This window comes from Antrostomus carolinensis, unplaced genomic scaffold (assembly GCF_000700745.2).
Source record: "Antrostomus carolinensis isolate BGI_N321 unplaced genomic scaffold, ASM70074v2 scaffold20392, whole genome shotgun sequence".
In the NCBI taxonomy this organism is placed as follows: domain Eukaryota; kingdom Metazoa; phylum Chordata; class Aves; order Caprimulgiformes; family Caprimulgidae; genus Antrostomus; species Antrostomus carolinensis.
Genome location: NW_010301857.1, coordinates 8,257 through 20,821, shown reverse-complemented (window position 1 = coordinate 20,821; position 12,565 = coordinate 8,257). Strand labels below are relative to the sequence as shown.

At 36.7% G+C, this 12,565-nt stretch overlaps 1 protein-coding gene across 1 annotated transcript in view; it reads right to left on the bottom strand.

Annotated features, from left to right (window-relative positions):
• Positions 1 to 12,565, bottom strand: part of LOC104521583 (lipase member H) — an 18,053-nt gene that overhangs the window by 1,649 nt on the left and 3,839 nt on the right. Inside the window, exons 3-9 of the mRNA XM_010163629.1 lie at positions 10,647 to 10,755; positions 9,753 to 9,854; positions 8,175 to 8,264; positions 6,852 to 7,019; positions 5,203 to 5,295; positions 2,746 to 2,857; positions 2,198 to 2,371 (exon numbers count right to left, since the gene is read on the bottom strand). Coding sequence (XP_010161931.1) covers positions 2,198 to 2,371; positions 2,746 to 2,857; positions 5,203 to 5,295; positions 6,852 to 7,019; positions 8,175 to 8,264; positions 9,753 to 9,854; positions 10,647 to 10,755 — 848 coding nt within the window. The remainder of the gene's footprint in view (positions 1 to 2,197; positions 2,372 to 2,745; positions 2,858 to 5,202; positions 5,296 to 6,851; positions 7,020 to 8,174; positions 8,265 to 9,752; positions 9,855 to 10,646; positions 10,756 to 12,565) is intronic.

Sequence of the window (12,565 nt, the reverse complement as noted above, 5' to 3'; positions counted from 1 at the left end):
GGGGGGATGAATAGCCCTGATCAAGAAGCAGGTTCTCCAGTTCACCAACAAGGAGCAAAATACAAATAATTTTTTGTTAAGTGAGGCTTTCATAATCCCTCACCCCGTGTGGCTTCTCTGCTGTCTAGTAAAAAGCAAGGGCATGCCACACTCTCTTGTTCAGTAGAGGTATTAATAAGGTCTTATTTTTATTACTTCTGTTCTTACTTTTGTTAAAAAAATCCCAGAGGTGGCTGGGCTAAGTATCTTTGAGACATTCACCTTCCTCATCAATTGAGTTTTAATTGACTGACAGGTTCAAAAGCTTTTTGGGAGAACTGACACTTGGACACACATCAGTGAGGAGAGCTTTCTGGTTTTATGGGCATTTTTTTTTTGATTTATCTCAGAGACCAGAAGAAGAGTCTGAAAATTATATGTACCTTTAGCATTCCCACTGTCTGCTAGTAACCCAGACCTGGGGAGACTGAGACTCCTATTGTCTTTTATCCCTGCACCTGTCCCCTGGTTTTTACCTTCTAGTTTGTTATATGAATAATTTAAATATTTTTAATGTCATTTCTAGTTGATTATCCTGTATTCAAGTAATTTTTGTAATTAAAAGTAACTAATTAAGTTAAATATAGGTAGTTATAATTACAACAAGCAATTATGCAATTGTACCAACCAATAGTGTTGTAACACCTGCATTTAAATTCCCTGCACATGCTGATTCAATACACTCTCCATTGCTATCTAAATGTATCTAATGTGCCTATACGACTGCCATCTGATGAGGCTCTATATGAAGGACTTTAGTGGATCCTATATTAAAGCAAATCAGGTGCATCTTATTTTAAAACTAACAAGAGTCAGAGTAAGAGGAATGAAAACTCAAAACCAATAAGGGCTCTTCACTAAAAAATTACTTATTTGCTAGATCATTATCTGAAAAAGTCCCGAATGCTGATAGGCTTGCATGAAACACATCTTTGGATTTATCACCACTGGGTTGAGGAAAATGCAATAAGATTTTGAACTTTGACTGTCTCTCATCACCAAATGCTTTTAAATAAAATCATACCAATTCACCTGAGAGATTGAGACACATGGCCTTCAACAAATTATTAATAAAGTCTAATGTATATACATTCTGGAGTATTATTTTGATTACTGAGTGTTCTGTTTCTTCCTAAGTCTCTCTCACCTGTCTCCTCCTCTTTCCCAATATGAAATAGTAGATTAATTTAACAAGGTTTCATAATTTTTACAAAGTATCATACCCAATTCCCACTAGACTATCATATACCAAATCAGAAACCCTTAAATGTTATTTCTCAAGTTAACAAAATATACTCACTTGAGACTCAGGCATAATATTATTCCCACTCCTTACTTATTTGATAACTATGATTAGGTTTTCTTTTAAATTCTGACTTTGTTGAATTTGCCATTCATATGAAGCAAATAAATGTAACAATTCTAAAATAAATTACTCTTGCTACTCCTGGATATTTCTTACCTATTCCTTGTAATACGTTATTTTCACAAGATGCAAATGTAAAATTTAATTGCTAGTGCTACTGTACACGTAACTCTGGAGATCTAAAAAATGAACATATGGCAATACTGCTGAAGTTTTTAAAGCTAAAAATAATTAATAAAAGTAATGACAATTATCAAAACAATGCAGATGATTTCATGTTAAGCGTAGGCAAGCATAGACTCTGTTTTGGTCTTGGAAGGTCTCCACCATCAGCAACAAAACCAAAAACCTATACCAGGCACACGAGTAGCAGAAGTGCTGCACTTCAAATCTGAGTGTGAAAAGTTGTGTATGGACACATGACTGAAGTCAGAAAAGTGCTTAAGCAAATTTATCTTCTGGAAGAGAACTTAACCATGCAGATGTAAGTCAGGTTACTCTACATAAGTGGTCCTTGAAAACCCATTGTGACCAGACAGCAGCACCAGCCTGCTGTGACAAGCAGCATGCATGACATCTACACGTACAAGGGAGCTGTGCGCTAAATGTTAATGCACAGAGCAGCTCTTCCATGTGATAAATTTGATCCTAGGTAGGATGGGAAGGATATTAATGCATTTAAGAATATCTAATTTAAAAAAAAAAAAAAAAAAAAAAAAAGAAGAGAAATACACATTTCTGAGGAAACAGCCTGACCAGTTTAGTTTAGACACAGTTTTGACAAACACTTACCTTTCTGGATTATTAAGAGATTTCAGACTCATCCGGAGAATCCTAAGCTTGTGTTTTGGGCCTATTAAAGTCTTCGTGGAAAAGGTCAAGGAAATTTTTGATATTTTGTCAAGGTCTCGGTAAAATCCATTTAGTATTTTGACTCTTTTATACTGCTGAAATGTTGAAGCTTCACTAAAGAAAAATATTATTTCTAGTCAGGGTTTTGTTAGCTGAGGAATATTCATTATTGGTAAGCATTATTATTAAGATAAGAAATCTTCTAAGATGTATTGATTTTGAGCGTTCAGAACAAGGACATCCAGAACAGAATTCAAACCAGTAGCATGCAAGGACCTGGGCTAGTTCATAAATGGAGAGAGGATCATTCCAGTGTGAGAAGCATTGCCTCTGACAGTGAGCCCTATCCAGTGAAAGGAGCCATGGCCATCTTAACAACCTCATGATACCTTTTTGACTTACAAGTTAACATGTTAGAACATTTAGGAAACTCGTAAAATTAGTCCTATAAAGTGATAAAAAAGATTTAGAGACAAAGCACAACATACCTATTCATCTCTGATTCTACCGTGTTTCCAGCATAATCTGTTATTTTAACTTTAATGAAGCCTCTCCTGGTGCTTTTATTCCAGGTAGTAATATCCAGTAAGTAGTTATACACTACCAAAAGAAATAAGAAATAATAAGATTCAAAGAATGACCTCAATGGGATACAGTTGTTATTATCACCCTGTTAAAAGTGTTCACTGGTTGATGACAGAAATAGTGACTCTTTACGTATAAATTACCAGCTCAAACCAGAATAAGAAGGTTATTGACAAAAATTAGCTTCTACCAAATGCCTACTTGGAGTTCTATGTAATTTGTGTATCATTTCCTCCAGTTTTTACATGGAAAAGATTTGCATCAGAAAGCTCCCATCAGAATTAGCATGAAGAGTTTGACCTCCCTAAGGAAAAAATGCAAAATTGAGCCCTAATGAGCACCTTCAGGTTTTGCCAAGCTCTGCAAAGAGGGGATATTTGAGTTATTAGTCTAGCAATACTATCATGTAACTCACAAAAGCGACATGTCTAGAAAACAGCTGTGGTACATTGGCAGGGAGAGGGGAGGAACAGCACTGGCACAAGCTCTATGTACAGGGAAAGCGGACAGTTAGCTAGGTGAGCAGATTAATCAGGTGGTAAAAGCTGAGGAGAGACATTATTCCCATGCTTTGCTTGCCCAGCAAGCGCAGCAGTGCAGGTCTTCCAAGCACCCTTCCCTCAGAGAAATCAACCTGCCAAAACCTTGTGTGGATACTAGAAAAACTGCGTGGGGAAAACTGAGGAAGAGGAGAGGGGTCTGATGGCTTTCCCACAGCTTCAGGAAAACATGCTGGCTACCTGGGGCTGGCACCCTCTGTGTGCTGGCACGGAGCCGACCTGCTCTACTGTGGCCTTGGAAACCCTGACCTGGCCTTCTACCACACTTCTGGAACCATCACCAGTATTGTAATCGTGCTATGGCTACCCAGAGCATGGGTTTGGCATGTTGCTTTTTAGCATTCTCTCCGAAAAGACCAAGCCTCACTTCATATGAAAAACTTGTTCTGATCAGGTTTACAGTTTCACTTAGATTTAAGATCTCTTGTTTATTTGTATTTCCTCATGTTTTCAAATATCTATGAATTAAAATAAGGCTTTAGTTAATAAATACCCTCTTTTTCAGACTGGCTAAGTAGACCCATTTTTACTCTTGAATTTGCATATTTTCCCTTAAGTTCAACAATGTTTCTTATTCCTCTCTATGTGCTTCCTCCTATGGTAGTATTTCTCCCCCTCTTTTCTCTCTTTTACCATCCCGGTCCCAGAATACTAAACATAATCTTTTCCTTCTGCAATGTATTCTTTCCACCATCAGCATTCTGCCTGGTTGGATTTTTGATGAAAGCCCAGATTTTAATATGTGTGAGAGCAAAAGCAAAGCCATATTTTTCTGCAGGAAGAATGAATGAGGAGACAGACCTAGCAGCCTGTGCAGCCTTCTCCAAGTAGACAGGAGCAGGGGAGAAGAGCAAAAGCAGGTTTGGGTTGGGCTGAAAGACCACTGGGAATAGGAGTTATTTTATGTAAAATCCATCACATCCTCGTTAACCTCTCCTTGGCCCTTTGGAAGAAACAGTGATGTAAGGAAGCATGATTATCACTACAACAAGAGACATTCAGTCCCTAGTCACAAAACTTGCCAAGATGATAGAAAAAGCTAATGGGAAAACTTGATTTCACTTGAATACCCTGTAAATCTATTCCCATATTCCAAACCAAAGAACTTTAAACATAATCAATTAGATGAGCATGCTAACACTTGCTTCTGGTCGTTAAGTCTGTTAATCAAAACAGAAATTGGATGAGAATCTAAACTGGACCTCTACATGGATAGGTAGATATCTAAAGTTGCACCTAAAGCTCATGCCACGAGAGTTCATTCCCATATAGCATAAACCCAAAACAGTCAGCTAAGTTTTCCCTCCAGCGTTTTACTCCTAGGGAGACAGAGACTTTTAAAAGGTGGAGTAGCTTTAGTTGACTGTGAGGTGCTCCCCTCCTGAGGTGGAACATAGAGGTGTCTCTTTTCCATCCCCCAGCCTGGGCAGTCTTGCCTGCCATTTTTGCTCTCTGAAAATGGCAGCAATGATCCCATCTAAGCAGGTTCTTTCAGTCCAGCCTTTTCCCTGTCACTTGATTCTCATTCTCTGGCTTACTTCTTCCTCTTGGCAGTCCATCTCGTTACTGTTAAAGACACATTTCTTTGTCAATGCACGTATTGCTTACTCTCCTGTCACAATCATTCTTTTTCTTCTTCCAGCCTGTGAACTGACACTTAGCTCATGGTTTATTACACCATTTTACACAGCACTTAACAATAACTTTGCACTTTTAACATGCTTTCACTCCAGATCAGCTAACAAATAACAGCCATAACATTTAATAAACAGTACATTATGTATGTATTCCATCACTCACTGCAGAATGGGTCTTGGTCTGAGGTATCAAAATAAGCTTTAGTTGGCGAACTCTTTGGAATTAACAGTTTTCTCCATCTATCAGCATAATAACCTGAAACCCAAGGTTTAAATATTTAATTTCAGACATTTAGCAAATTCATGATATACATATAATTACACAAAAGAAACTCATCCGAGGAGACAGTTTTGGCTTTAATTTTCTTAAACATTTTGAGAATGTAAATTGACTTGGAAAATACAGGAATCCCCTGAGTATAACAGAATGTAGTATATATGTATTTCATTCTTCTAATATATCAGTATCACTAGAATTGTCATAATGTAACAGTTGGAATCTATTTAATCTAGAGTACTAACTCAAAAAAAGTAGTGCTTATAAACTCCTGCAGAGGTAATAAAAACAAACCCGAAAAAGTAGCCTACATATTTGCAGAGAACAGTTACAGATCAACTTCACATTAAGTAAAATTTCTTTCTTTCTTTTTTTGAATAATTAAAGTAAATATTTTTAAACCCTCTAGTGGATGATTGTGGATATTAATAAAATGTTAGACACTCTTTAAACCTCCTAAGCTTATGGATTTAATGTAGAAAGAATTTTTGGTTTATGCATTTCTATGCTTACTGTCTTTGGGGCTGATCCCATTCTCTCTCTCTTGATTTCTTTACCTAGACTGGGCAACAAGGGCTAGTTCCAGGCTGCAGAGCTGGCACTGCAAGGCAGCAAGCAGGAAAGCTTGCAGTAGAAAGACGCTGTTTCTCCTCCAGTTCCCAGATTCATCTGCCTGCCATTTCCTCATAGGTTTTATGGTTATTTAAAAAAACAAACAAAAAAAAGGTGGCAGCTGACTGGTCAAATATTTCTCCACCTCTAGCTGTAGCATTCTGTGTAAGTGCATCAGGCATGGTTAAGAGCCATGCTGGGGGAGTCCTGGAGTCTTTCTGCCCCACCCTAAGGTCCTATTATTGTTGGGTTTTATTCTAAAACAGTATACAGATCTGCATGTCTATGCTTTTTCTTCAAGCCTAATTTAACCAATATATGTAGGGTGCACATTCTAATAGAAGGATGTACAGAAGACAAGGTATGAATTGAAAGTTAATTTCCATTTAAATATTTTAGAAATTTCATTCTTAAGAAAACCCTGCAAACTAGGAAATGCTCACACTATTGCAGCTGTTTTCAAGCTGTCCTCAGATCCTCTCTAAAAGCATTAAAACCCCAAACAACTAAAAACCTCTCCAAATAAAAGCTTGATTCCAAAAGAAGCTACAGAGAAACTATGAGGTTGCTAGAAACACTACTACTTTTAAATAAAAACCACAGGTTCTCTAGGGATGGTAACACACTACATGTGCCTAAAATGATGGGCTAGAAGTACTTTCTTTGTAGAAAGGAAATACACTATGAATCCACTTCAGACTGGAAAATCATAATATCAAAGATTAGGAACATTCAGCACCTGTGTCTAACAGAGATAACTATAAAGCAGACAAAGTCATAAAACTACTTTGAACAGTATGCAGCTCTGCAGGCCATCAGTCTCTACAGACCCCTTAATACAATACTACAGATCTCTGGAGTAGCTCCAGGCTAGATTTCTTGGAAAATCTCACCTAGCCCAGAGCAGATATCTTAACTCTTACCCAGTACTGGACAGGACAGTGGCTGGAAAGCTTCGCAATCAACACATTTTCCTCTCTTGTAATCCAAGTAAGAGTCACAAGGATATGTTATTATGTTGCACCTTCTTTTCAAAGACGATAAGAAAAGGAAGACAGATCTTTGATGGTCGCACTTAAAATACTGAAGTCCTTCAGGAAAGAAAAAATTAAATATACAAGATATAAATAATCATTTTTCTTTGTGAAAGAAAAGGTGCTACCAAAGTAATCCCATTAACCTGAGTCATTCTTAGTTAGCCATGCTTTTATTCTCTCGTTAGTTAACCATGAAGTGTAAAAAATGGATGCACACACACAAGAAGAAATTGAAGACTGTTTTGAATATTATGGGTACAGAAGAAAGTCTAAGGGGTTTTATATGCAAGAAGCAGTCTATTAAGTCCTATCAAATTTACAGGATTAGTGTTATAAAGCATAAGTCTGAGTTAAAATTTGCCTTGTTGCATCCTGTGCAGAACATTTTGTCAGAAAAACTACCACAAGGAATACTTAAGTAGAGATTCTTCTCTCTAGCTTTTTTTGGGTAATAAATTCATTGCTCTCCTAGGAAAACAAATTATGAGAATTGTACAAGTGAAGATGATCCTGAGTCTTAAGGGATCCTCCCATACGCACAGACACACAAGTGGAAGCCCTATGCTTTTGCAGCAGCTCTAATTGGTAGCAGCACTGTGCAGATTAGTAACAGAAACGTAGATAGTCATAAATATACCCAAAAAGAGTAAACGAAACCAATGGGCAGCAATCTTGCCTAAGATTTATGGAGGTTGAGATAAGCAAAATTCCACAGCAAAAGGTCACGTGGTAAAACTGTTTTCATCCTAGACCCTAAAAGACCTATCCAAAACCTACTTCATCATTGCCAACCAGGAGGAACCTAAGACGCAGTGAAGATTTGAAAGCCATGCTTCCATGTCATATGCAAGTGATCATGTCCAAATCACATGGACACAAACATCTTCCCCCATGCCTAGCCATATATAAACACACAAAAATAATTATTACTATAGGCAGATTATATACATAATATATCAGTATAATTCCATCATACCAATACTAATGGTATAATCGAATATGTATGCTTATAGGAAGATCTTTGTTAAAAAAAAAGATGTCGAATGCCTTTGTTATTTCACATTTGCTGACTGGGGATGGAAAAGAAAGAATACAATGCCTTCAGCCCCCATATTACCAAATATGTGCAGTGTCCATTGAATTCAGTTTAACCTTTTTTTGATCTGATTTCAAACTCTTTTCTCATTAATTGAGCACTTTTTCATTTACCACTGAATACTGTTTGTGGACAACCAGGCTGATCCATTCCTCCATTTGGATAGAAATCAATGGTTCCTAAAGGTTTCTTGAAACCTAGTGCTAACTAGCAAACATAATGAATAATAAAAAAAAAAAAACAAAACAAAACAGAATTATGCAGTGAATTATTTATCATTATATTGCATTACAAAATAACATGAAGGTTTTAAAGGATTTTTTTTTGCAAATATACTGCTCTTTTGTTCTGTAAATGGAACTCATGTCATGAGTTAAAACTAATGTGCTTTGGGTTTTTTTTAAGAAAGTTATACACATGTAAAATGCTGGACACACATGTATACAAATTTGTGTAAGATTCATCCTACCACAAAAGAAAAATGATAGAACAGAAGCACCTATTTAGTGCTGTAGCTGAGACATTATTTGAATAAATAAATTTATGAAATTCATGTTCTCTCCAGCAACCAGAATTCTTTCCCAATGTAATTTTCATGACAGTTAAGATTTTCCATTTTTTTGCACATGATATTGGATTCTGAGCTACACTAATATAAGCAGTATATTAAAGCAGAAAAATCTGTATCTATCCCATAAAAGACCATGAGTAATATTTAGCTCAGTCTGATCTACCTTCTTTTTTACCACACATTATTCATATCATTAGAGCATGACAAAAATTGGTATTTTACAGCTTTACATATACATTTGTATATTAAAATGCTTAATTTTTAATATTATTAAAGAAACTGATATGAAACTATGCAAATAATGGGACAAGTGTGGTAGGTTTGGAAGGTTTACTTAAGATTTTGGAAAAAACCCCCAAAAACCCCCCAAACCCAAACAGATTGTAGCATGGATGAAGCAGACTTTACAATATTCTTCATTTTAACCTTACAGTAACATGATTTAGCATTGTAAGCAGTGGATCTGTACAGTGTACTAATACAGCTGCGCAGTGATACAGCTAAGACTGGCTGTCTCAGAAGGGACTTTCACTCAGTGATAATCACATGTTTACAGCCTCTATGTTCATACAGGCTAGCACAGCAAAAGCATGTTTATGCTAAACTATTTTACAAATAGCAGTATCATAAATTAATGCAATAGGCATGCTTTATTCAATGTGCAGACTTCTTTTTTCATATTCAGGAGGAATATATTATAACAAACAAGAGAGTGATGTAATCTCTACTTTTGCATGACATTAAATAGACTCATAACTCTATGGCTGTCTGCGTATGTCTTCAGTTAGCTGTTGGACATAAAAGTTAATTCAACATTTTCAGGCTCAGTCATGAAACTTCATTCACTCCATAACATGGCTCCTCATGTCAGAACTGAACAAAACAGCCTGTCATTACTTTCATTACATAAGTCATTAGTAAAATGCAGTTTCAATTTCTTAATGAATAGGCTTAATAATATACAATAAGATGTCAAAAGCAACAGCACACAAATCCACCTGATAACACAAAATACACTTCTGCAGCACTATTTGGATGTTATTGAAATAGCTTATCCCTTCTCTTTCTCTTTCCTTCTTTTCCTCACATTGAAATAGGAAAGTTAAGGCTGTGTCATTACCATCAGTATCTGAATGAATTACATCAACAAATTGTGCATCGGTACGATCCAGCCTCCCCTCTGGCGGTTCTCGAGTGAACGAAGGGCCCGCTGGATCGAGACCTCAATGAAAATAACAATAGCATTAGAAATTGTGGGATCTGTCTCTAGAGACATAGACAAGAGTGACGTTTGAACATTATTCATCAATGACTCTTGATTTTCCTGGGATAATAATAAAAATCAAAAATAGCACAATTCTTCTCAAGTTTCCATTCTTCATTGACTAGAACCCTTTGAGCCTGATCCATCAGTCAATTGCTCACCCATAGCAGTGTGTGGTGGTGCACATGAGGGTGGTATATATGCACCACTATAGGCACCGCTTCCCAAAGATGGCAATGCTGATGATGCAAACAAGTATGAGGTAAGATCTGCAGTATCCATACACAGGTTGCACACCTGTTCTAAGCTCCTTGTCGCAGATAGCTCAACATACTAAAGGCTACACCATGTTCAGATACCTAAAATTGAAACTAAATCATTGTGCCTGATTCCTGTGACCTGATCAAGAGCTTCTGAACTTCCCTTCAGAGGGACTTGGCTTGCTCCACCAACTAGACAGAAAGTCAGGTAGCATATCATTCAACTTAAATGGCATTTGGATGCAGCACTCAATTTTCATTTGAAAGACTAGAGGTAAACCAGTTGGAAAATTTCAGCTGCAACTTATGTCTTGAAGACAAACTTTCACAATTTTCCAAACTTTTATAAGGTTACATTTTTTCCCTTTGCATGTTACTAATTAATCAGTTCTTATTTATTGGTATTTCGGTGCTAGCATCCATGTGATTTGCAGCTATGACGAAAATACAACATACACTAGAATACAGGTGTTGGGATTAAAAGCCTTACCTGTAATTCTGCCAATTTTGCCATTATACTTCTGGCCAACGAAACCAGCTATATGAGCCCCCAGACTGACACCAATCATATACATACTGTCAAGAGAAGCTCCATCCACCTACCAAGGGAAAAAAAAAAACCAAAGTCACAATCACACACACGGTTAACTGAACAGACATCAGTAGATTTGATTTAGTTTTCACTTTTTGAAAGTACTCTCTAACTTTTAAAACAAATGGAAATTACAAAGTTCTTTTCAGTTTGCCATTCTATACTAGCTAAACAGTGTAGTAATTATGAAATTATTTGACTAGAAAAATGTAAAAAGGAACCTTGAGTTACATTTCTTCCAAACTGTCACACTAGTTAGAAGGGAAGCAGGGGAGGAAGAGGAAGACTTTTACCAGATACAAGAAAGATGAACCAAAACTATGAACTAGGGGGAAAAAAAAATCTCCTGCCTTATCCTTCTAATAAAATAAATTAAAACCATTAACAAACACTTACGCCATAGAACCACTTAATAATGGTGCCGAATGCATACCTGCAGGAAGGCCTTAAGACACTAATTCTACAAAGCTGGCAGTATTAAAAAAATACTGAAGAACTCTGAAACAGTATCAGCAGACTGGTTAGAATATCTGCAAAGGGATGGGATGATATGTGGAATCTGACATATTAATGCATCTCAAAATGAATTAACAAAGCTCTAATGACAGCTTGCAAGTATGAAACTGATAGCTGTGGGGAAAAAAACATACCCCACTACCATCACTTTGATGACTCTAACAAGAAGACTGGCCCAAGTGTGTCTTGCAGTCATTGCTTTGTCATGCAGATGTGTAACCAGCAATTAACCAAAAATCTGCATCAAGAAATTTGCAAAATACATATTTTTAACCCACTCTGGATTGGACTGTTCTTATAGTTCTATTTTATTTTTCTGTTCTATAACAATAAATTTACTTTCATAATTACAAACTGTTATCAGTATATCTAGTTCCAGAGGGCAGATTCTGATAGGCTGTCTTTTCTTTCACCTCATCCTTTACCAAAACGCTGGGCTTTATACTCAAATTCCACATGAAAATTTTCTTACTGCACTGCATTCAAAATTTCTGAGAATGGGTTGGAAAAGAAGTGGTGAGAACAGAAGAAAAATCAAGTTATAAACGTAACAATGGTATAAATGAGATTATAACATTTTTTGTTAATTAGATTAAGCAATAAATCTAAAGCCCAGTTAAGACTACCGGCATTAACAATTGTTTCAATTGTTTCACCTCTAGAATCAGGAAGTTTATAACATTTTGGAAAAAACATTTATACCTCTGTCAGTGATTTCTTCTTCATTTAAACTCTTTAATTATAGTAGTTTAACACTAAAAAGAGTAGTGGAATGTTTTTATAAATTTTTAATGCAGAATACTATTTGAACATAGAATCATAGAATAGTTTGGTTGGAAAAGACCATTATGATCATCTAGTCCAACCATAAACCTAGTATTGCCAAGTTCACCTCTAAACTACTAAACCATGTCCCTAAGTACCACATCTACACGTCCTTTGAATACCTCCAGCGATGGTGACTCTACCACTTCCCTGGGCAGCCTGTTCCAATACTTGACAACCCTTTCAGTGAAGAATTTTTTCTTAATATCCAACCTAAACCCCCGCTGGCACAACTTGAGGCCATTTCCTCTTGTTCTACCACTTGTTATTTGGGAGAAGAGACCAACACCCGCCTGGCTACACCCTCCTTTCAGGCAGTTGTAGAGAGCAATAAGGTCTCCCCTCAGCCTCCTCTTCTCCAGACTAAACAACCCCAGTTCCCTCAGCTGCTTCTCCTAAGACTTGTTTTCCAGACCCTTCACCATCTTTGCTGCCCTTCTTTGCACACATTCCAGCTCCTTTCACCTCCCCACTGT